At 42.5% G+C, this 24,403-nt stretch overlaps 1 protein-coding gene across 9 annotated transcripts in view; it reads left to right on the top strand.

Annotated features, from left to right (window-relative positions):
- The first annotated feature begins 896 nt into the window (after positions 1-896).
- r3hdm2 (R3H domain containing 2) overlaps positions 897-24,403 on the top strand; it is a 42,058-nt gene continuing 18,551 nt past the window's right edge. For 6 of the 9 annotated variants that reach the window (XM_035524040.2, XM_027010911.3, XM_035524039.2 and 3 more), the window contains exons 1-11: positions 897-1,437; positions 17,517-17,732; positions 17,902-18,149; positions 19,672-19,713; positions 20,229-20,318; positions 20,451-20,574; positions 21,500-21,578; positions 22,189-22,248; positions 23,307-23,447; positions 23,827-23,935; positions 24,070-24,165. In XM_035524040.2, the coding sequence (XP_035379933.1) occupies positions 17,985-18,149; positions 19,672-19,713; positions 20,229-20,318; positions 20,451-20,574; positions 21,500-21,578; positions 22,189-22,248; positions 23,307-23,447; positions 23,827-23,935; positions 24,070-24,165 (906 nt within the window). In that variant the 5' untranslated portion in view covers positions 897-1,437; positions 17,517-17,732; positions 17,902-17,984. Of the gene's footprint in view, positions 1,438-17,516; positions 17,733-17,901; positions 18,150-18,648; positions 19,714-20,228; positions 20,319-20,450; positions 20,575-21,499; positions 21,579-22,188; positions 22,249-23,306; positions 23,448-23,826; positions 23,936-24,069; positions 24,166-24,403 lie in introns of those variants that run through there. The other 3 variants (XM_035524038.2, XM_081717085.1, XM_081717086.1) reach the window with 3 other exon arrangements.

Genomic DNA, 24,403 nt, shown 5'->3' with positions numbered 1-24,403 from the left:
CATATCATGTAAGTTTGTACCCACTCAGAGGTTATAAAATTACCTCAAATCAATTCACCTATCCCCACAATGAAATCAGATACCAAGAGAGAACAATAAATAGTGCTTTCTGTTCAAAACATTCAGTTTCTCAAGAAACTTTGTGTCCTACATCATGCAGAATGTTAGCTTCAGTATAAGAATACTTACATGTTGGATGAAATGCATATGAATTGCAGCCAATTTTTGCAAACTCCCATTTCAGGGGACTATAAATAACTGCTAGCAGATCACTTGTTTCTTAGACAGGTGTGGCATTACATTAAGAGAAAACAAAGGGTCTAAAGTTAATTCTAGGTGTAGCATCTGTTGGAGAGACAACAGTTTGTTGATGTTTTCTTTTACCACAAGGACCAAATAAGGGTCTTCTGTTTTACGAATCAGTATCAGTAAAACAGGCTATTGTGGGGCTGATAATGAGAATAATGCAGAGACAGGGTTTGTCTGATTGGCTAAGTCCATAATTCAAATTAAAGCTTGCATTCTGTACTTAAGCCTAGTCATTGTTTCATTGATTTGGGTATTATCAATGAATTGGGTATTATTATTGTCAGTGTTTAAAGGTGTCTTAATTGCAAATGTATCTGCTTAAAACAGATCATATGAATAATTAAAAAGAAGAAGAAAAAAAACAAGAAATCACACGACACTGTTAAAAGAGTACATAAAAGTGACACAAAGCAAACAGATCTATTTGTGTTTTCTCTTATTTTACTTTAAATGTAATACAGCCAACCTTAGCTAATATTTGTACACAATATTAACACTGACATTCATTTCATTGTATTTGTAAGACTTGCTTTAAATTGCTCTTAGGTTCCCCGTCCCGCCCACAAAGCTAGTTTGACCATAGAGCGCATTTAACAGTCGGGGGTCGTAAGCAAAAACGCTAGCTAGCTAGCTAGATAATAGCACTCTAGCTAACCTAGGTTACATTAACCACACTTAACTAACATTTGAAAGCCGATGTATTTTAACTGACGAGAGACAGCAAATTGGATATTGGGACAGGGTCTACTGTGCTGGAGTAACTATCGAATGTTGGCAGTATTTATTTAAGCAAGATATACATGTATACCGTTAAATAGCAAACGCTTTTAGCTGTATGAATACAAGACACAGACCAGCCATTTATCCTTATGTAGACTAGCTAATTACAGTAGGCTAACGTTAAATTTATCAGTGTTGCTATAACTTGTGTGGTAAATTCGTTAGCGGGCTAGAGTTGGGTAACTTTAGCTGTATACGCAATCAAGATCGCTACCAGGGTACTACAAATATAGATATTTGCTGTACAAATATAGCTAGCTAGCTAGCTAACCTTATTCTGAGTCGGATGTTCGTAGGTAACAGTGGACTTTTGTCGTCGTTTCTGCTTTGAATGAATACATAAAGACGGTAAGTTGCTCAAATATAATACCAATTGACGTGTTTAACACGCGCGTAACGGCAGAAAGACATTGGTCATGAAATCTGGTTAAATATATCCATTCTAACAAATTTGGATGTCCTAGCTGGTCTAATGTTAGCTCGGCTACAGCTAGCTAGTTATCCAGCCGCAGGCGCCTTGAAGCACCACTTGCAAACGGTAGTATTAAACGTAAGCTAATTAGTTAACGTTAGCTGTCTAGCTAGCTAACTAGCTAAGCGAGCTTTCATAGCAATCCCCGCTGGCTTATATGGCGAGAGTAAAGGTCAGCCTTTACCTAACTAACTACTTTGCAGTGTAGGTTCGCTAGTTAGATTGGTTACTAACATCATCCCTTCCTATTCTTTAAAAAATAAACATATTTTAGATCATATATGTTCTGTGCAAGATTAGCAACGTTAGCTAGCTGGTTTGCTGACTGCATTGGGTCCAGCTAACCAGGACGACTAGCGAGCCGCGTTTGGTTCCGTAATGTTACATTATTTGAGGTGGGGAGAGGTGAAGTCAGCTAGTTTATGTTCCTTTAGGGTCCACCTCATTAACTGAAGAGTTAATTAAAGTAAACTGTTTTAGTCCTTATCTAACAAATACAAAGTTGCAAACTTTGGCCGAAGTAGCCTGTATTACAACAACCCTTAATACATATTTAATAGATTTGTGTTTCGATAGGAGATGTTTTGGTTTTAGACATAAGTCGACTAAACATTCGGACATTACGGTTGATGTCTGATGTCAGAAACCTCTTGGCGCTTTCCAAGTAGTCTGTGCATAGACTCTGACATGTACAACATGAGACATTCCTGGAGTCGAGATGTGTAGAGGAAAATTCCAGACTATCTTTAGATAGACTGAAATGTGTATTGGTGGTAGAGGATGCTGGATTTGTCAACATCAGTCACTAAAGATTAAAAGTAAGCTTTTCATCTTGCTTTTCTATTGCTGACTAAATTCAAAAACACATTGTAATTGTTACCGATTTATTTTTGAGAAATACACTTGGATCTGTGCCAAGTTTAAGTGTTTTCCTCCATTCTGACTTTATTAATTATGGTTGTATGCAAATGAATAAAAGTTGGTAAAATTTACTGCATTCCTACAGGCTAAGTCACACGTACCATTTTCTAGTGTAGGCTACATTGTTATTAATTGCAGTCTGCAGAGTTACTAACAGCAGCTCTCCATATTCCATCTTAGCTAATCATAACATCTTTCTGAAAAAATACAGCTTCAAAATTCTGTTGATCATGTTGGCTGAACAGTCTTTTATAATTATTTTTATTAGTTGCAAAGGAAGAAAATGGTCCTTCATGTAATTTGGGTTAATGACTTGTGTAGTATGTGAACAGCAATCATTTTCATTTCTAACACACCCAGTTCTATTTATCATTTTAAATTGTATTGTCTTTAATGAGCTGAATCTCATGTACTACAGCAGGAAAAGTGCTAAACTGTAGACTGCTTTGCCCCTCTAAGAATTAACTTTAGCTCTTTAGCACTCGACTGTATTATAGTCTTCAGAATTCCATAACAGTCTTTGGTTTTCCAGTGTTATGTATTGACAGATTTCCTACCCTAACATAAATCATATTGCACTCGCATCATTTAGCAAAATTGCAAAGTGAGATTTTGTCTATACCAAATGATAAACTAAAATAAGCCAAACCTATTGCTCTGTTTGATTCTATTCCATGTTCAATTTTCTATTACTTTGTTAAGAAAATGCAAGATTGTATGGCATAAGCTTACTGGCTTATGCCAGTGTCAGTGAAGCCTTTCCCTTGGTAAAAAGGCTACTGAGCTGGACACAAAACGGCACCCGGGTTGCTAGGTTACCCAGGGTACCCTTTGGAGCGCCTGTTATTTTTCACTTTTCAAAGTGAATAATCATTACAATTAATCAGATTGGTCTACTTGAGGAAAATATTTTTGCAGATGTATAATCAAATTCTAAAACAAGCCAAGTAGACAAACTAAAGTCTCTTGTAAACAAGACTTCTCATATCTCTAAGCTCAAGCAGTCATAAGGACTCCAATATACCTTAATATTTGTAGAAGACAGAGATTTCTTACCCACACCAGTAAAAAAAATGCTAATAATTAAGTCTTTCTGTACTTACATGCACCACAATCATGAATAATTTAGGACAAATTGATTGTCCCGTATATCCACCAGTTTGTTAAATCATTGAGTCTCCTTTCTCATATGTGGGCACTTTTCAAGACTCAGCCTTTTGCTTGGTGTGTGGGCTGGGATCAGGGACTTCGCACCATAGACATAATATTGTATTACACTTACACTGCTGGTGACACATGTTGGAACGTGACTTCATAAAATACACTGTGAACACCTTTTTCTTCTGACCTGGTTAAAGGCTGCACTACATGGTTTTGACAAAATAATTCTAAATTTGACAGACCATGGAAATGGCTATGAATCGTCATGGCACTTGTAGAATTCTGTTGCAGAACATTTGGAGAGACTTTCTGATTGGTAGACATGCTTATTTGCTGAGCAGGGCTCCTGTAGTCTGTCTAGGAATGCCTTGTAACTGTAATGTTCAGTGTCCTTACAACATGGAGTGCAGTAACTTTTTTTTTTTTTTTTTTTGTGAGCATCGTACCCTGTAGACCAGTTTTGACTTAATGACTGATATGGTGTATTGGTGTAGCCAGTTATGTGGATGTGGCTATTGTTAGATTTAAAAGCAATTGTCATATTTTTGTTGTTTTTTTTCCTGTCAAAAGGATAAATTTAGAGAAATTTGGTAACATCATCTGACATTTTAGGATTTCTCAACACTCGTAAACTTTTATAACATGGCAACTAAGGACTATGATCAAATGATTTGTGAATTAGCCTTATGCAGGTTATAGGCTATTTAACTTTCATTCTTGCATAGATGAAGCCATCTTTTGGACTAGGGATTTTGAATATGGATTACACTTAAGAATGCAGTTTAATTCAATTCCTCCTACCTCAATTTGATCTGCATCAGGCTAATCTTGTCCAGAATTGGTCATGATTGGTCTGCTCTTTTGTTCGATATTTGGCCATGTCTTCATGTTTGTTATAACCATGTGAAGCTTTATTTGGTGTCGTCCTCCCACGTACAGCAATGAGTCATAGATGTCGGTGATTCAGGCTCATGTTTAGCAGAAAGCGCTGCTTGAATATTGATGAGGGAGAATCCACAATATTACGTCTCAGTGTGTTTTGCACACAGCGTGTTTTTGGGGTTGGTACTGTGTCAAATGTTGTTCTTTTGGCTGCATATACACTGCAGTAGATGATGGAAATTCATGTGAAAGGAGACATACTGTATTTGTGTGTGTGTGTTCTCTCACTGCCTGTTTTCCATGTCTTATGCTGGCTTTGCAGCAGAAGCAGAATAGCCCCCCCCCCCCCTCTCAGAGATTTGAAGTGCTATTTATAGACCCCTACTGGAGCACCAAGCACACTCTGCTGCTGCCTTGTTCTCGCTCTCCCTCTCTTGCTCTTGCTCTTTTTCTTTTTGACATGCGTATGCACCATTACACTTTCCCCATGCTCAGTACCCTGATAAGGTTAATTGTCTTCCTCCTCTCTTATACCTTCATCTGACCATTTCCTTCCTTTCTTTGGTGCTTTTCCACCTTTTCTTTCTTCATGTCCTTTCCACTGCCCTTGTTTCAACATGCTTCCATTCTCTTATTTTGCCTTGTTGCCTCATTTTCGTCTTTCTCCTGCACCTCTGCCTTCTCTCTCTTGCGTGCGCGCGCTCGCTCTGTGTAGATTGCTGAATGTGAATTATTGATGGTAGCTGGAGGGTGGGGACTGCTGGCATGGCAAGCAAGGAATCTTGTTTCTGATTGGACAGACGAGCCTTGTCAGGCAGTGAATTTACTACATACAAACTCAGAATGGGAAGTGAAAGGTATTCTAATGCAAAAAAGCTGAAAGGAGCACAGACTGCAGCCTTGTTTCGCAGGAATGGCTTTTAGTGGCAACCTGATGGCTGAGGGTTTATTTGGCCACAGCTTCATGTACATGGAAGTCCTCAGACTGACAGAAGGATGGCCCTCCTGATTCTGTTTAGGGAAAATGACCTAGGGTCATACCTAAAGAACATGTATCTAACTCAACAACCATCCACAAATGTTTTTCCCAACCTTGTGTATGTGACTAGAAAACCCATGTTTCACTCTTAAGCCTTTTGGAAGATTGGCAGCAAAGCCTACTAAAGCAGACAGCACAAACACACACAGACAGACACACATCTCCAGTTCCTATTGATTGCAACATACCACCACCGTTCATTGGCAAAGTGCTGTACTAGTAGTCACGACTCAAGCTAACAGTTCTCTCCACTGCCCCATAGTGAATCACAGCATCTGGGTTTACTTATGCATGGACATTTTCCAATAGGCTACTTTTGTACAGTTTGAATAAATCTGGTCATGCAAGATTTGGAAAATATTGATTATTCAGTTTGGGGATTTCCAAAAAACACATCTGTCTGGCTACTGAATAGTCATTTGTTTGCTTGTACTCCAAGCAGTTAAATTATGAGTGAGGGGTGTATGTGTGTAATTTCTGTAATTATTAAATTTAGGCCTAGTATTTGATAATTTGTCAATTTATAGGTAAACATGCTTTCATTGCATATTCCTCTGTACCTAAATATCCTTGTATACTTTCTCTCTTTTTCATTTCTCTCATATACACAGATACACACAGCCTATACAAACACATGCAAGGGTCCCTCTTTTAGCTCTTGCAGTATTGGGTTTTATTAGTGCAGGTCTTTATGCTCAGTCACATGTTAAAACTAAGGCTGGCGCAGCATGCATGCAAAATTTAACACGTGATTTAAAAAAAAATTAAATTTAATTATAATTTGGAAGGGGGGGATAAATATATAAAGGAAATATTCAAAATGCTAAAATAGTAGATTTTCTTATCCTTGGTTTTGCTTTTCCCCCCCTTTTTAGATTTATTTATTTTTAAAAGTAAGCTTATGCTCATGCTTTGAGAGGATATTATTTGGTCAGTCAACTAACCACAGAAGTGTTACTTTGCAGAATTAAAGGTATATAGTGGGGCTAGCAATGGTGGGAGCTTGCTGAAACAGCAGGAAGCTGATTTAATAATTGCCCATTTCCCCAATCTGGGAGCATCATAAGGCTTCCCTGGTATGTCAAAGTTCCTACGATTTTATAAGGCACCTATACAGATTTGGATATCTGAATTACTAAGGGTGGATTTGTTAAAATCCAGTGTTTTAGCTTTAAATAGGAGTGTTTATTTTATTTATTTGTTTGTATTTTGGAGAGATGTAACAATATAATGTATCTTACTACTCCAAGCAGTTGGCTTAGAACTGAGCTCCAAGAGTGTGTAAATGTTTGTCGTTAGCTGGCCATCTCTGGGTCTTTGGCTGCTCATCAGTGCAATTACACTCTCACTATTTCAGAAAGAGAATCAATGGGTGTGGGGTTAGAATGAAGTAGCGCATGCTCACATGTCAGAGAGTGAGAGAAAGGGAGAGGAAGCGAGTGCAGCTCTTTTTCTCCTGCGCTTCATTCAGAAAAAGAAGGGGGGGCGTCAGAATCGATGCGCCCTCCGTTCACGGAGAAATAGCGGTGAGCGCGGAGGAGGAGTGAAGGAAGAGCAGACTAATAGGGAGAAGGGAGGAGGTCTGCCTCTCTCTGCAGGCATGGGTTGCATTCGTGTGCTTGTGTGCCTGCAGGTTTGCAATCGCCACCGCGCACACTGCTATCGCTAAAGCACTTCAGCACACTGAGCACCTGACGCTCACTGGGATCCCCAACGAATACAGCCCTCATCGCAGTAAGGTGTGTGTTTTGTGAGTGTGCGTGTGTGCGTGCGTGTGTGTGTGTGTGTGCGCGCATGCGTGTGCAGGTGCACACATGCATGGATGCTAAATATCTCTTTAATGGTACCTTATTGTGCAGTGTGGTTAATGCCTCGCATCATCTCTTCACTCCAAGCCTGTCTGTTCATGCCTCTGTTTCACCTCTATGATCATTTGCTGAGTTGCTTAGTGTGGCTTTGCTGTTTTGCTTTCCTGCCAGCTCAATAAAGATGATTTCAAAAATAGAGCTAGTTATGTAGCAATGGTGGTTTGTGTTTGATCGCCTCTTTTAAGCAAGTGGTGCAGATGCATTCTGGAACATTTAGTGATTAGCTAACTTGTGTGCAAGTTAGAGCAAGAAGCGGGGAAGAAAATGGGTCAGGGTCGTAATGCTCTGGTGGAATCTGAGTTTCAGTATGTACTGAGTTTTGCACGTGTGTGCACAAAACCATGTGTTCTGAACTTGAGGTGGGTGGTGACCTGTCAGGGTGTAAGTATCTTGTCTGCATGAAATAGAATAGTTTGGCTATTTCTTTTTGGTCTGTTCAGCTTGTAGAATGATTTTGTAATGGGATAACCGTAACGGACACCTTCCAAAGCCGTCATCTTGCCGCTAGAGTTTAAAACGTGTGGTGTGGCATCACGTTTTCACGTTCTTGTGCACTTGCTTTCGCCCCGTTTGCTCTCGCGTGTGCACGCGTGCACACACACAGTGAGAGAGATGGGGGAGGGTGGCAGGGCCTTTGCTGAGGTAATGAGGAATTCCCTTTTCCTGCATCTTTGCAGTCCTCACTCTGGAGAGAGGGGGAGAGAGAGAGAGAGAGAGAGGCGTCAACTTGCCGTACGATTGTCATATACATCGTCGCAGGGAGAGTGGTAGGGGGGTGGGTGTGTGTGTGTGTGTGAGACAGTGTGTAGGACTTGAGAACTTGGAGAAGGAATAAATTAAGAGCAATATCAGGGGGTGGCGAATGGAGAGCCAATAAGGGAATTTTCCAAAGACCTGTTCAGCCCGTTTACAATTGCACACAAATGCACAAATAAAAGCAGCCTCCCTCAGTTCCTGTCTCAGTAGCTGTGTCTACCCTTTCTGTCTGTATTTGGACTTTCCTTCTCTTTCTATATCTCTCTACCCCTGCAGAGCATCAGCCATCAACATCTCTCTCTGCACCTCCACCTGAGCCTAGCACAGGCGAATGAACAAGCACACGCGTGCACACACACTCACACAGGTTATTTTTGAACACTGTGTACTGGAACAGAGGCAGAGGGACAATGAGGGAGAAACGAAGAGGTAATAGGAAATGGGGGGGCATAAAGCACACCGAGAGGGAGAAAGGCAAAGCACGGAGACGCTTTCTCGAATAAAAAATCCGCTACTATAAATAGTGGGCAGTCCTCATGGCCTCGACACACTCTTGGGTTTCTTTTCCCCCACCCCCCTTTTAAACTACCTTTTCATCTCCTCCCTTCAGTCTCTCAGACCTGTTTCCTCTTGAAGCTTTCTCTCTCTCCCATCTCCCCTTGCACTGAGGATGCACGTGGCACTGTTTTGTTTTTTGTTTTGTTTTTCAAAATGTTATTCAAAATGCATCAGATCTTTCAATTGCAAAAAAGCTGCAAGCAACATTCAAAGGCCATCAGTTAGTTGCATTATTTTTTTAAATTGAATTGTTGCCTTATTGTTTGAAGTTTAGCCTGTATAATTAACAATAACAGTCCACCCTGTTACGCTTCATTCTCTCAGTTAGCTACAGGGACTGAAATTATTTCATTAATTACATATTGGCAGTAAGAAGCTTTGTTGTCATTATGGAATTTACATTTGTTGTGGAGAGGGTGCGTGTCGGTTAGCTGCTATCGCCGATGAACAACAGTGGGGCGGGGGGAGTAGAGTTTGTTCACTGCAAGTAAATGAGGACATGAGTGGATGGGGAAATCCAATCAATACTAACCTCTGGGATGACCAGCTCTGTAATTGGTTTTAAAGTCAATGAGGTCACAAGTTCGGAGACCAAATGCACACCCCAGTCATAAAGTTCGGATGTTCTCCTCCTGGATGTTGCATCTCACGCCCTTTTCTGCCTTCACCACAGATCTTCCTGCCCTGTCATTAACAGTTTTATCTTAGCATGGCTAAGAACCTTTTTCCTGTCTCAGTGATTGACCTGCGAATGCATAGACAGCCTCAAAACCACTCTGAAAGAAGTGGTGATGGAGTAAACCTGACTTTGTGTTCCTGTGAATGGTCCTCTACAGGATTAGTTTTATTTTTTATATATTTTTTTTAAACCTTGGATATTGGGTGCATGGTCTGAGAACTAATGTTGGATAAAAAAAATTATATTTATTTATTAATAAGTTATGTATTTTATTGGCTTAAATGCCGTAGATATGTAGTTTGAGGTTGGATGATTGTCTTGAGTTATATATGCCAGCTTCTTACCCATGTAATTCCTTTGTTGGTGAGAGTATCGTGGAACTTGCATTTTGTCAGCAGAATACTTGTGACATGCCCTCTTTAGAAACTCTGTACATGTTTCCCTGCTCCCTGTATAGTACATGAGACATGGAACAGTGTCCTATTATAAATTGAACTGCCATCTACATGCTTAACTATGGCAAGTCATGCAGTCAGACTTGGCTCACAAAGTTTCCAGGTTTCAGCTACTGCAGTGTTCTTCCCAGCAGCAAGCAACCTGCTGCCTGACAGCCCAGTGCAAACTCCTCTGAGCAAAGACATTGGAAGGACTACTCTCACAGGTTAGGCTTCAATTCTGATTTGAACTCCATTTAGGTCCCGAGTGGGATTTCAAGCGGCAAGTGTACTTTGGCTGCCTCATGTGTTGGAATCCATCACTTTATGCCTGCTAGTGAAACATTTGTGTTTGTCTGTTTGTTTGTTTGTTTATTGGTCAAGAGTTGTCGCAGGCCAGCTAGAATCATGCTATGACCTCACACGTAGAGTCATTCAAGAGATCTAGATGAATCAGTAGTGGCCCATGTGTGTCTGCATTCTGAGGATTTCTTCAGCCTTGTTGTGGAGGAGTGTCCAATGAGTGATGCATGTTTGAGCCTCTGTGGGTACTTTGGTCCCTCTGTGTGCCCAGTCCACCTGCCCACCACTCACATGCCAGGCGGTGGCCAACTGTAGGTTGTTCCAGGTTATAGCATGTGTACCAATTTCTCTGCTGTTCATTTCACTCTTTGGGTTCACCAAAGGATATTTCATGCCTTTTCTCTTCAAGAACACAAGAGTAAGCTACAGCTGAAGCAGCAGGAATACTGGGTGAAAATAGAAACACTTTTGCGCATAAGGGGGGGGGGGGGTTGGTAACAAGGAGATGGTGAAAGGACAGACACTTATGGGAGGGGTACAGTGAGTGTATACCCCTCACTTGTTTGTTTTTTATTGTTTTTGTTTATTTATTTTTCTTTTCCCCCCTCCCCCTGTCACATTTGGAGGAGAGTGGTACCTGAGCAGATGGCATGGCTGTATGAGAGAGATGCAGCGCCAGCACTGACGGGTCATTTACGTCACAAAAGACTGCTGCACCAACTCTGCAACACTAAAGTGCCAGGGCCACCAGTGAGTGTTCAAATACTAGATAATCAGAAGCCCAGGATAACAAGCTGAGCATTAGTGCTGGGCCATAATGGGGTCTAAAATTAAAGTGCAGTGTTTTTAAACCTATTGCTTTTGGTTTATAGCATCCTGTCTGTTTAGTATCCAGAATCCAAAATGCTTGCTGGTTGTACCGGAAGGTATTATCACCTACAAAATTTGTTTGTTTAGATTGCAGAAAGTCCATTTCATTTGCACTGAGAAAGATGCAGGTGCTTAGGTTCAGCCATGGAACAGGACTGTTGAATAGCCTGCATGGGACAGCCAGTGCAGAAGTGGACCTGCCATTGCATGTAATGGCCTTAGTGCCGGACATCCCACAAGGGCTCCAGCCTTACAGCTTTCAGTTCTACGTCACTGTTTGCTTGTGCTCTTCTCGCATCTCTTCACATTCACTACACTATGGACTTTGACAGCTACTAAACAGTCATGTAACTGGATTGTTTAAACGCAGGTTTAGCAATATAGCACAATATGACTTTATTCAAACTGGCATATTGGACTTACAGCTGGTGGTGTTTGTTCAAGTTTATTTGCATGTTTTCTCTGGTGGCGTTAGTGAAGAAGGCCTAAGTGATGTAGACTGATTTTGCTTAATACTCACTGGGATATGACCTATAATGCAGACTTTCTTAAAACTTGTACAATAAAATAATGTGAAACTATGATCGTAATATCTGTGCAGGTCTTGGTTTCACATGTGTGATGTTGAGTGTTAATGATTTTCATATTTTTGAGTGGGCAGGCTTTGTGTTTAGTTAGAATACATTTCTAATTTTTAATATCCTTTTTCATAACCCAACTATGGTATCACAAATGTGGAACTGCATGGAGTTTGTACTGATGCAAGAATTTGCACTAATGGTGTTATGATGCAGAGTTATTTGTTGCTGAGAGTCTTGATGGTATCTTTTTGTGGCAAAATGGTCCATATTGTCCAGTAAATGGTTCTCTCTACTCCAGCATGCCTTTGTATAATTCCACCCCATTCTCTAACCCAAGAGGCATGTGAGGTGTGGGAGGTGTTTGTCTGAGTTATATTGAGCTATGCATATGTGCCATGCAGGGCGTTACTCTAGCCTGAGCCATGTGCCCCAATGGGCACTCTGAGTGGATCTAATGAGGGCAGATTCTGCATTTGCCGTTTCAGAACTCAACAGATCTGACTGATGTAGACACAACCCCTTCTACTATTCTGACGCACTGAATTGCTACTGCAATCTCCATGCAAACCTACTACATTCAACTAGATTTTGGCTTCTTATTATGGATTTAATAGGTAATGTTAAGAATGTAGAGAGTAGATTTTAGTTCTTCAGGAAATATTTCAGTGCATCATAATCTCAACTTTCACCAAGATTTGATTCTATTATTTTGGTATGATTTCTGACACTGCTCGATGCTGAAGAGCTAATGTTAGCCATAACTAGAGTGCTTCTTACCGCTGTGCCTTCAACACACGGGTGTGTTCACTGCTGCTATGCACTGCTACATCTGGAATTTTGCATTTCAGAATACCTGTTTTGTTTTTTTGGTCAAAATAAGTGCAAATTTTTGATTGAAAATTACAATCAAAATAACATTCCAGAATTGATGCATTTCAATCGTCACCATCAGATCAACTAACCAGTGCATTTTTCTACTCCTGTGATGTAGTGTGAAGTCCTCAGTCCTCATGTCTATATAGCATTTTGTTTTGGTTGGAGGGGGTGGTCAGTCATTGGAGAGTGTAAACGGGTGACTTCTCTCCTGAGCAAACTGACATGCCAGAAGAGTCATGTTTGGCTGCCTATGGATGCTGGTGCTTCATCATTGCTCCTCAAAGGCACGGGCTGCTATCTTCATAAAGTTTCAAGTTTCAAGTTTGGTTTATTTGTCACATACATAGTCATACACAGTATAACTCGCAGTGAAATGGTTGAGAGTGCTCTGTCCAAACTGAGGAAAAAAAGAAAAAAGTATGGTATGATGCAGCATGCAGAATGTAGAAAGCTTTAGAGAAACTAAATCTTAAATACACACACACACTTAACCCCAGTAAGCAGCGTGTGGGTTTACTTGCCTCATGAGACTTGGATGGATGCAGCTGGTTCTTGACTTTTGATGCACTAAGCTTTTTTGGGGGGGTAGGGGGGTGGGATGTAGCACGTGTAATTTCTGATTAAAGCTTGGCGGTGCATTTATAGTTTACTGTGGGAAAGTGTTCACTGTAGAACACTGCACACTCGTTTTGGTTATATGTCCAACCCCTTTAAAGCCACTAGATCACTCTCTTCTCTGCTATTGTGGGCATGTCATGTTCGGTTGTTCAGTAACGATAGAGTAGGACGGCTACAGGAACCGATGTCCGTTATAGAACTAGGGATTGCCTTTGACTGATAGCGCTGTATATGATGCAGTCTTTGAATTTGGTCGAGACATGTCTCTGGCAGATGAGCCATGCCTTCTCCAGGTCCTCGTCTCATGAGCCTTTGCATGTTGCCTAAAAATGCAACATGCGGTTACTAGGTATAGAGCCTCTATGGTCATTCAAAGCCATTACTGTCTGTGTACCCGGAAGAAGAAAATTAGAAAGCCTAAATGTGAGAGGGAGAGATTGAGCAAGTGTGTTTACTGTCTCACTCTCTGATTGGGGTGATTCACCATGGTGTTTGTGTGCGCATGTGCGTGCGTGTCTTTGGGGGACAGGGTTGATGTAAGCCGGATGGGGGTTGTGGGAGATGACGGTTCTCTCTTGGTGACAGAGCCTGTTGCCATGGAGCTGCCTTTCCTATTGGTGAAATCCTTAGCCAATAGCAATGCTGCACAGACTGTTTCATCATTGAGAATTTTTTCCCTCTCTCTTTCAGTCTAACTTGGGCTCATGCTCGATCTGTTGCGCGCGCATGATCTCAGTCTTTACCTGTTTTCCCTTTCCACCCCACCTTGCTTCTTTACCCGACAGGAGAGAGTAGAGCAGTTGCACAATGGAAGTCAAAACAGGTCGATGTTTTACCCCAGGAGACTTATTTTTTAGAGAATCAAACATTTGAGGAGACAGGTGTTTTCAGCCCATTCTAATTGCCACACACACACTTAGCACTTAGCACACAGTTTAGCACTTTTTGGTGACTGGCACATGTATACCAGTCATATGAGTTATGCTTGCAGTTCAGCAGGAGTGCTTAGATAAATGGACGTCCTGCATATTATCAGGTTTGACCAGTTTAATGCTATCTGTCTCTCTCTCCCCTCCCCCCCCCTGCCTCCATCTCTCACTGCCTGTCCCTCTCCCTTGTGCGCTCTCTCCTTCCCCCCCCCTCCCTTTCTCTCCTCCGTCAGAGAGGATCCCCTCTGCTGCCCTCATGCCTCTCCTCCTTCTCTCTCATTCTCTACAGTGTAGTTTTATGTTTCTCTCTTTTCCCTTGTAAACCGTCAGGTCTGCTGACGCCATCCTCCCCCTCACAGCCCACTCGGTCCAGTGGGAACAGCTCTGACTCATCCCTCTTTCCCTTTCTTTCTTTCTTTCTTTCTTTCTTTGTCTCTCTCTCTCTCTCCCATCCATCTCTTCTATCAGTCTGCTGCTGCATCGCTCCCCTGTACATTTTCTTTTCTGCAAACACCCTTCCTCAAAAGGATGTTCTGTTCCTTGCTAAAACATCCACACTACATCTCTGCACATGACTGTGTTGCTATGTGAGGACACGCGCAGTCTTAAAGCCGAGTCACGATGCATTCTATTAAATGGATCCCAACTTTATATCAATGAATGTTCACCTGCCACCACCACATTCATATGCTAAAAAATAATTTCACATCCATTCTTCTCATTCAGCGGTACTCATTATCCTCTCAGCCAGACCAAGTCGGCTGTGTGGGAGAGCGCGGCTTCCCCGCAGCCAGGACTCGACAGAGCCAAAGCCAACAGAAAGAGATGCAGCAGACTGCAGCAGAAAATGGGAATGGAAAGAATAAATCGAAAGAAGAATTGGGTTTCCTCGCTCTTCCCCTATGCCTTGCTTTCTTTGTGCCTTTATTTCCTCACACTCTGTTCCCTCCCTCCTGACTAACCTTCAGCTCAAGCACAGAATGTTTTTAAATTTTAAATTTTGATGCACTGCCTCAACAGTGGGTCAGTCACGACTTCCAGTGACGATGACTGTGATCAGGAGGGCAGGCTCTCATCACAGCACTATAGTGGTGCTGGCCTTGCCTGGGGACGGCAGGCCGCCCTGGCCATGCTAGCCCGTAACAAGCCACGTTCGTGTTCGAGATGAACTCCTGAGTCTCCTCAGAGTCTCCACGGTGCAGAGTATGCAGAAATGGTTTAGTGATGCACCGCAGTTGCGGCTGGCCTTGCGCTTTTAGAAATACTTTTCAGCTCGACTTTCCAGTTGTAACGCAGAGTCTGCGGCACAAACACTAGGAACTTTCGGTCCTGGGAGGCAATGTGGCGAAAACGGTCAAAAATAGGCCTGTTTGCGGGACACGGACGCCACCGCGCCCTAGCTCGCTCCCGCTTGTTTCGATGTGAGCGAGTGACGTGGTGTGTGGACGACACCCGTGCGTCTTTCGCCGAGATTAGCTGCAGCTGTTGTTTTCAACATCCACGTTTAGCATTGGTGCTTCTCGTTGATGACTTTTGTTTTGTTCTGCTGTATACTAAAAGTATACAGCAGTTTCATGTCTTCAAATGCAAAACAAGCAGGTAGACCAGAAAGTAATAGTAGACTTTGTGTACTATTTATGATTACCTTTGTGACCATTATAATCGGGGCTGTTTCGTGAGATGCTGATGAAGTGGCAGCAGGTATGATTGTCACTGCTATTCTAAAATATAACACAAAGTCTAATATATGGTCAATCTGGCACATCGAAAATACATACAGCTTAATGTTCCAAAATGATAGTATATCAGATTTACAAATGTGCGCGTGCACCCACACAGACGGTACACATTCACCGGTGCACGTACACATTTGAAGGTCGCCTTAAAAACGTCTTGAACACTACGTTTTGTGTGCGTTTCTGTGTGTGTAAACCAGACCTCATATTGCCCATGCATTTGGTAGTTTGTGTGTATGCTGCACAAGTGTGTCCTCACCCAGGCCAATATAGTTGAATTCTTTTTGAATTGGACAGCATGAACAAGGGCACGTGGTTTCCGTGGTTACCAGAGTCCGCCCATGAACACGTTGTTTAACACAGTGGGAGGTGGTATTTGCCTTTCACCGTCTGGAAAACAGATGACTCTGTCTGTCTGTCTCTCTCTCTCTCTCCTTCACCGTGTCTGTTTCCCCCCACACTCTCTCCTCATATTTATTTTTAATTTCATTCCTCACTTTGCCCTTCTCTCACTAGCATAAATGGCAGCAGCTGAGAGTGACGTTACCGTCGCCTTGGCAACCCAGCGTGCCTGTGAAAAAGGGAGAAAGAGCGCAAGAAGAGGGGGAGAGGGGAGAGGGGAAAGGGGGAGGGGGAAAGGGGAATGAGCGAGAGATCATTCATTCATGAACATTTTCACCCCCATTCACTTTTACTGGATTTCTGTCATCTTGTGACAGTCTTCTGTTGCCATTACCGAAGCTGTAACATAAAAGCGTTGCTGTTACAAAGCGGTGTGTCTGTGTCTGTGTCTGTGTGTGTGTGTGTGTGTGTCTGTGTCTGTGTCTGTGTCTGTGTCTGTGTGTGTGTGTGTGTGTGTGTGTGCCTGCTAGCATGTGGTGAAGGGTTGTATGTGGGTGGCTGGTCAGCAGTGTCACGGACTGCTGATGACGTCTTCACTGCAGTCGGGAATCCCTGGTCTTTGTGTGTCTGTGTCTCTCTCTCGCTCTCTCTTGCTCTCTCTCTCCTCCCCATTGTCTGTCTGTGTGTGTCTGTCTCTCTGCCCTCTCTCTCTCTCTCTCTCTCCTCCCCATTGTCTCTCTGTGTGTGTGTGTGTGTGTGTGTGTGTGTGTGTGTGTGTGTGTGTGTGTCTCTCTCTCATTTTGTGTGTGCTGCTCTTGCTGTCTCTTGCTCCATTGCTCACCCACTTGTCCGCACTCCATCCCCCCCCCCCCCCTCTGCAGTATGACGTCACCTTTGGAGGTTCCTCTCTTTTCCTTCAGGCAGCACAGACTGCTCTACTTCCTTCACTCATACAGCCCCTGGCTTGTGCAGCCTGTGCCCTGCAACTTTGCAATTGTATGACTTTTAATGACGCGTGTTTGTGTGATTTTTCATTTCTGCTTTTCTGTGTGTACATACATGTTTGTTCAGTTTTATGGCAGATGGCAGGTTACTCAATCCTGGCACCTTGTGATCATACTGTTTCCCAGCCAAACACACACACACACACACACACACACACACAAGGGTAAGGTTTGTGTACATGAGGGTGACGTTCTCTTGAATCAGCTTGTTGTATGCGAATCTGTGTTTTTGAATGCTTTGCTGCACAAGATATAACTCTTGTTACATCACAAACTCATTCACACAATGCTCACTTTTTCCTGTAGAAATACTTAGTTGTTCTGTCATTTCACATGTTACTACTCACCCGCTTTTCCTTTTCTCTGGCTGATTCAGTGTTTTCCCATTCTCTCTCCAGCAGGAGGAGTGGGTGGGTGGATGTGTGGGTGTGGGTGTGTGTGGGGGGGGAGGTTGTGCAGGATGCAGGAACAGTGAGGAGACACACCCACTCTCGCCATGGCATGCTCGCCAACTCCTTTCCCTGTTTGAGCACCATCCTCCCTACAACTTGTCGCTGGGGCTTCAGAGTGGAGCCCCACCCAGCGCACACACACCAACACACTACAGCCCCCAGGTACTTTTGAATGTTACAGAATACCATATGTATGTTATTAAAGTATGATATGGTGCTTCCCCCCCGATGAGTTGGCTTTATCAGGTTATTGGAAAGATAAGAGTGGGTGCATGCACTAGAGCCAATTTCTCTCTTTCTCCCCTTGCTTTCTGTCCTCTTATCCTCTCAGCCATCTGTGTGTGTGCACAAGGTGTGTGTGTGTGCGTGCGTGCGCACGTGAGAGTTGGGTTCTGGCCCCCTGCCTGAGCGACCATGTCTGTGGTGTTGCCCCTGGATGGGATGAGAGAGGGGGAGAGTGTGCCAGCTTCTGAGGCCCTCGCTAGCACCCGTGGTAAAGGAGCCAGCACTACGCCCGGCAAGGACGCAGCCTCCGATAACGGCCCCGATCCCGACGATAATGTCTTGCAAGACACACAGGTAACACCCTCGCCATGAACCATCCAGTTAAATAAGAGACTTTGAGGGATGAGTTGTGCAGTGATGTACACTGAATGGCCACTTTATTAGACACACCCACGTTGGACGTCTTTTGGCCTTCAGAACTGCAGCAATTTATCGGGCCATAGATTCCACTAGGTATTGAAATCATTTTTGCATAAATCTTGGCCCATGTGGACAGGATGGCTTCTCCCAGCTATCGCAAATTATATGGAAGTATTGACATTGTCCGAAAGGTCTGCTCTACTTCATCCCAGAGGCAATCTATAAGATTATGATTTAGGGACTGTGTTGGCCAGCGAAGCAAGAAACACTTGCTGTCATGTTCCTGGAATCCATCCATGAGTATATGATGTTTGTGACATGGTGCACTGCCCTGCTGAAAGTTCTGCCATAAGGTAAACAGCTGCCATAAAGGGGTTAACTTTGAAGGCCACAATGCTTAGGTAAACTCTACTGTCCAAATGTCCATCCACAGGTATCAGAGGACCAGAGTGTGCCAAGAAAACATTCCCCATACAATTATTCCACCTGCACAAGCCTGAACTGTTGACATCTGACAGGAAGGGCTCATCAATTCATGCTGCTTTCACCAAATTCTGACCCTTCCATCAGCATGCTGCAACAGAAATCTGCAGTCATCTGACCTGGCAACCTTTTTCCACTGCTAAGTGATCCAATTTTTGTACTTGTTTGTCTACTGGAGTCTTTCCTTTCTCTTTGCCTGGCACTTGAACTGGTTGTCTGCTGTTATATCCCATCCATGCCAAGGAATGTTTGGTCTGGACAGGGTAGTTGAAGCACCAGCATTATATTTGCAATTTGCTTGACTGCACCTCCTGCTCATCAGAACGAGTCTTGACATCCTTCTCTGACCCATTTCATAGACAAGTTGTTTGTCTACAGGATCCATTTTTGTTGGATGTTTTTCCTCAATCTCAAAAAATGTTATGTTGCGCTCCCATATAATTTCCATACATGGAAGCTCCAATCATGAAAGGTCAGGTTTCACTAAAAGTGGTCATTCAGTGTATGTGTACTGCTGAGGTTAAATTAGGAGCTGTCTCCAAAGTATAAAGAACCTCATCACTGTCCATTAGCAAAAAAAAGCTCTAATGGCATGGCCACACAAAGGGATTATGTTGTCACATATTCCTGTACCAATGTTGAGACTTGCATTATAGGTTTTTTACATTTCTCAAAATCTTTTGAGAACAGATCAAACAGGCTTGCCAGTTTTGGCAGGGGTTTAATATTGTTTTGTTATAGCTCTTACTTTTATGTGATTATACCAAAAGCCATGAAGGTCAAGAAATGCATCTCACCCTCAGACACTGATCCCTCACACTGTTCTGATGCTTGCTGTTCTCCTATATTTCTATTAACCCACAGCACATCTCCAAAAAATGTGTGGCATTCAGAAAACCCATTGTTTGAGTATTGAATTATTTATGAAGTATGTGTGCGCTCATTTTTTCTTCTTTTCCTCACTGTGCTTCAGAAGCGTAGTCAGAACCATGGCCATACAAGGAAAAGAGCCAAGGTAAACAAGGCAGGGCTGCAATGTCCCATTAGGTCTGCATGTTCTTCTCCCACTCGAGTGCTAAGCTTCACGGAGGAGTGAGCATGTAAATGTGCACACATTTTAATCAGTTATGATCGAGGCTGTAGAACACGAGTGGAGCGTGAGCACTGCAATGGCATGTGTATTCCAGCTCTGTGTGCATGTTGAGTGCTCTCCTGTCTTTGTGAAGCTCTCTGCCATCTGCTTTTGTTGTTGTTGTTGTTGTTGTTGTTGTTGTTTTCTTTTATTCGCACACAGAATCAGCAGCATGGTCTTATAGAAGTTAGTTTTGATTGAGTTCTCTTTTCATATAATATCATTCAATCAGTGCTTTGAGAAATCCAGTTAAATTTTATGAATTTTAGTATTTATTTGAAATATTGATAGAGCGTTTAATATCTAAAAAAATTTTTATTCTAAGTCTTTTGATTTGATCAGCCTTGCTGATGTGTTCTGTCTCTATCTCTCTCTCTCTCTCTCTCTCTCTCTCTCAGTCCAATGCCAAGCTGAAGCTGGTGAGGAGTCTAGCAGTATGTGAGGAGTCTTTGGGCCTGTTCTCCACTGATGGATCCCCAGAATCCCAGGTACTGTAGCACACCTTCCTATTTCTGCTCCACGGTTAATAGTTCAAGGTTTACCAAGTATATTCATTTCTTGAGCCCTGCATAATTGTTTACTGAAGTTCCCAGATGCTCATATGATTCTGAAACCTCCAGGACATTATTCAGCTCCACATCAGCTGCCCATCAGACAAAGAGGAGGAGAAGTCCTCGAAAGACGAATATGAGAGTGAGGAGCGAGAGAAGAAGGACAAAGCTCCACGCAAGATGCTTTCTCGGGGTACGACACAATCGGTCACCACCTGTACTTTCCCTGGGAACAACTGCTCCTTCCTCAGATCTTCCTTCAGCCTTCCACACCTGCTTCCTCTGCGCTCACTGCAACAAGCGGTTGTGGCCCCTTGGTCGTTAAGTTAAGGCTGAGGTCTGATCTGCTGTCTGCCCCTCTTTTTTTTTTTTTTTTTTTTTTTTTTTTTAAACCACTCCTCAGTATATCCAGAATGGCCTCCATGTTTGTCAGTACTTGGGTCTTCTTGACACAGGGCAGACTGGCAGCAAGCACTGTGCCATTAGTAGCTAACCACTTCCAGGCAGTCTTAGTTTTCCTAATGAATTAATAATAGACTTAATACAGAAAGGGAGGTTCAGCTAGGTGCTTGATATATAAAGATCAAATTTATATAGTTTGTTTTTTTGTTTATTTGTTTTTTTATTTATTTATTTTTTCTTTTTGGAAAAATGTGAAGGTTACAGCAGGCTAAAATTGCATGGTAGATGTGCTTTTCAGGTTTAATAAAGGAGAGCTTAACAGGGGATGCAGATGAATAGGTAGTTTTGGCCAACAGTACCAGCATTAAGTGCTAGTGCTGCTACTGCATATTGGCACAGTGCTGAGGAAAGACTTCACTTTGGCCACTTTGTGCTCCATGCATATCCAAGGCCACAGGAACCTGGACACCCTGCTCCAGTGCTCTCTCTGTTGCTGTGTGGGTGGAGGGAAGGGTCATCCAAATGTACTTACTGTCAGTGAAATGGCCACCGACGTGAGATGAGATGTGGCTTTACTGCCTACTTGCTTTGAGCAGTGCACACAACCAGTGCCTCTGTAAAATATGCTATGAAACTGAATTGAATCCACATTGCCCTCAGAAACTGGGGATGGTTGGAATTATGGGGACTTGCTGTTGTTTGCCTCCCTACTGCAGACTCCAGTCAGGAGTACACAGACTCCACAGGCATCGATGTGCACGAATTCTTGGTGAACACACTGAAAAACAACCCCAGGTAAAAATGATTCAGCGCACACACAGTGATGATGCATGACCGCATTTGATGGCCCAAACCATGTTACTGCATCTTCAGCTTCCCTGCATATATTGTTTAACTGAAGCTGTGGGTATTCTCATCATGATTCACTGTTTACATATCAGACAATAATATAGGTATAATGTAGCAAGTTAAAACTTTGTGGTCACACCACATAAAACATGCATCTGTGGTGCTGGTGATGTAAGGGTAGTCATAAGAGTGGCCGTACTCCCATTTTTTAAAAGTAATCCCACCCTGTGTTTATCATGAACATCTACAAGGGGGGTTGGTTATAGAACAAAAATATAAAAATGATAACTAAATAATATATAATTTTTAGATTTTTGCTCTATAACCCACCCCCATTGTAGATTCTTGTACCTCAATGACAATAATATCGATAAGATTTAGGTTTATGCAGATTGATGGCTCCAGCTGTTCAGCGTTTTACCCATGTAGTTTACCACTGTAGACTTTTGTACTTTTCTTATTAACTTTATCTGACAGCTCTTGAGAGGCTACTGTTGTTGGTCGTCAGCGGAACTCTTCTTTCTGCTCTCATTTTATGCTCTGCCCTCTGTGTCAGGGACAGAATGATGCTGCTGAAGCTGGAACAGGATATACTGGAGTTCATTAATGATGACAAGTGAGTGTGTTTCACCTTATTCACTTGGAGTCCAGATTTCTCCTAGAGCCTTGTGATCTTAGTCTTATTTAGCGATCTTTAAATCATTAGCCGTCAGGAAATCACCAGTGAGATGGTGTTGACGGTCCAGCAAATGCATCTTGTTTATCAGATGTTTGCATGTAGCAAGGTATACTTTATTCATAAATGTTTTTAAAAAAAAATTTAAATTTGCAACATTCAGATAAACCTGTTTATAAATAGTTCTGTCCATATTGGCCTATATGGATGTACCAAACAGGGCTTTTCTATATTCACTGAGCTGTGATTTATTTGACAGGACTAAAAGCATGCTCCTGCCAGATTCACTGCCACCGTTTCTCCCTGTGCACTAAAATACATCCGCAACTGCTCTGGATGTGCCTTAGCAAGCTGTACATGGTGTAGAGGAATATTTCATACAGATTGGATGTGAAAGAAATGTTCCTGTAATCTCTGTTGAGTAGCTGTTTTTAGAAACTGAACATGAACAATATGACATTCTGATCTACTGTGCTTCTAAAATGGTGCTATATTTTCAGTATTGAGCATAGTAATTTCAGTAATGGTGCATTTCAGGAAGTAAATGAGGGGGGATAGCGAGGTTAATCTTTCTGGATATTTTCATTGGGGGAAAGTGTTCTAATGTAATTTGGCTGTTTACTCAGCATTTAGCATATCCTAAATGGAAAGGTGTTTTTACAAAATGGTGAGCAAGCAGAATTGACAGGATTTGTAAATTCACATAGAAACAAGGTTTGAAACCCTGGAGGATAAGACGGGGGGTTATGTCTGTGGAAGATGTGCATGGGGGCTGCTTGAATGCATTGCATATGGCCCCCTGCTGGTGGCTTGAAGCTTTGCATTGCTGGCAGTAATGTTTTTAGAGGTTGTTGGGTTTTTTTGGGGGGGTTTTTGTCAATTTTTAAAAAACATTTAAGTAATCAATGTCTTCTTATAGTGACCCAATGAATTTCTACTCACCAATCAAATGGAATAATGACTTATGCATACATCTTTTTGCTTTTTTTCCCCCCCAGTAACCAGTATAAGAAGTTCCCTCAGATGACCTCGTACCATCGCATGTTGCTACACAGAGTAGCAGCTTATTTTGGCATGGATCACAACGTGGACCAAACTGGCAAAGCAGTCATCATCAACAAGACAAGCAACACGCGCATGTAAGGGGCTTTCACACAGTGCTGGGAAATGGGTCACAGCTTCTTATTAATCCCTTGTTTCACTCCACACTTCCTCAAGCTGGTATAGCCATCCCATATTTTAAAACCAAGTAGCTAATAAATCTGTTGCCATGTGTCCTTATTTTCGAAATAACTGCCCACTGTTATCAATGTTGAGTACTTTTCTAAGCAAGTCTTGTTGACCATCGTGTGTATATCCTGATAGAACGAGGGACTATAACCAATATGCAGTTATATGCTTATGGTTGCATGCTAACACAAGTGTGCTACAAGATTAAAATATCAGTGCTTCACCTTGCCTTAATCAGCCCCTCTCTCTCTCTCTCTCTCTCTCTCTCTCTCTCTCTCTATCTCTCAGCCCAGAGCAGAGATTTTCAGAGCACATTAAGGATGAGAGGAACATGGATTTCCAGAAGAAATTTATCCTGAAGAGGGACGATGCCAGCATGGACAAAGATGATAACCAGGTGAACATTTCAATCCTGCATATGATTTTGCTGCTTTGTAGATTTGCATGGTGCAGTGCAGTTTTCCCCTCCTTGTACTCCACTTTCTTCGAACCCAAGTACACGTTCTGTGCTTTTCCACCTTTCTATCCCAGATCCGTGTTCCCCTCCAGGATGGGCGTCGCAGTAAGTCCATTGAGGAGAGGGAGGAGGAGTATCAGAGGGTGCGAGATCGGATCTTTGCTCGAGAAGTAAGTACGCTGGCGCTGTGGCACAAGCAGCATGGAGGTACCACAGACCTCCGTTCCACTTAAAACTGCTCGGCAATGTTGCAGTTGTGCAGCAAACCAAAGTTATGCACTCAGAAGATTGGACACACATGATCAGTTTGCTTCTGAGACAAATATAAATGGTGTGGTTGATGTCCATGTGTAAATGTTATTTTCAGAACCACAGGTTATTATGTTTTTATGCACACAGTTTTCATTT

The sequence above is a fragment of the Electrophorus electricus genome, chromosome 7 (assembly GCF_041902795.1).
Source record: "Electrophorus electricus isolate QZ-2024a chromosome 7, ASM4190279v1, whole genome shotgun sequence".
NCBI lineage: Eukaryota > Metazoa > Chordata > Actinopteri > Gymnotiformes > Gymnotidae > Electrophorus > Electrophorus electricus.
The sequence above is the reverse complement of the archived record's forward strand: the minus strand, read 5'-3'. Positions and strand labels throughout refer to the sequence as shown.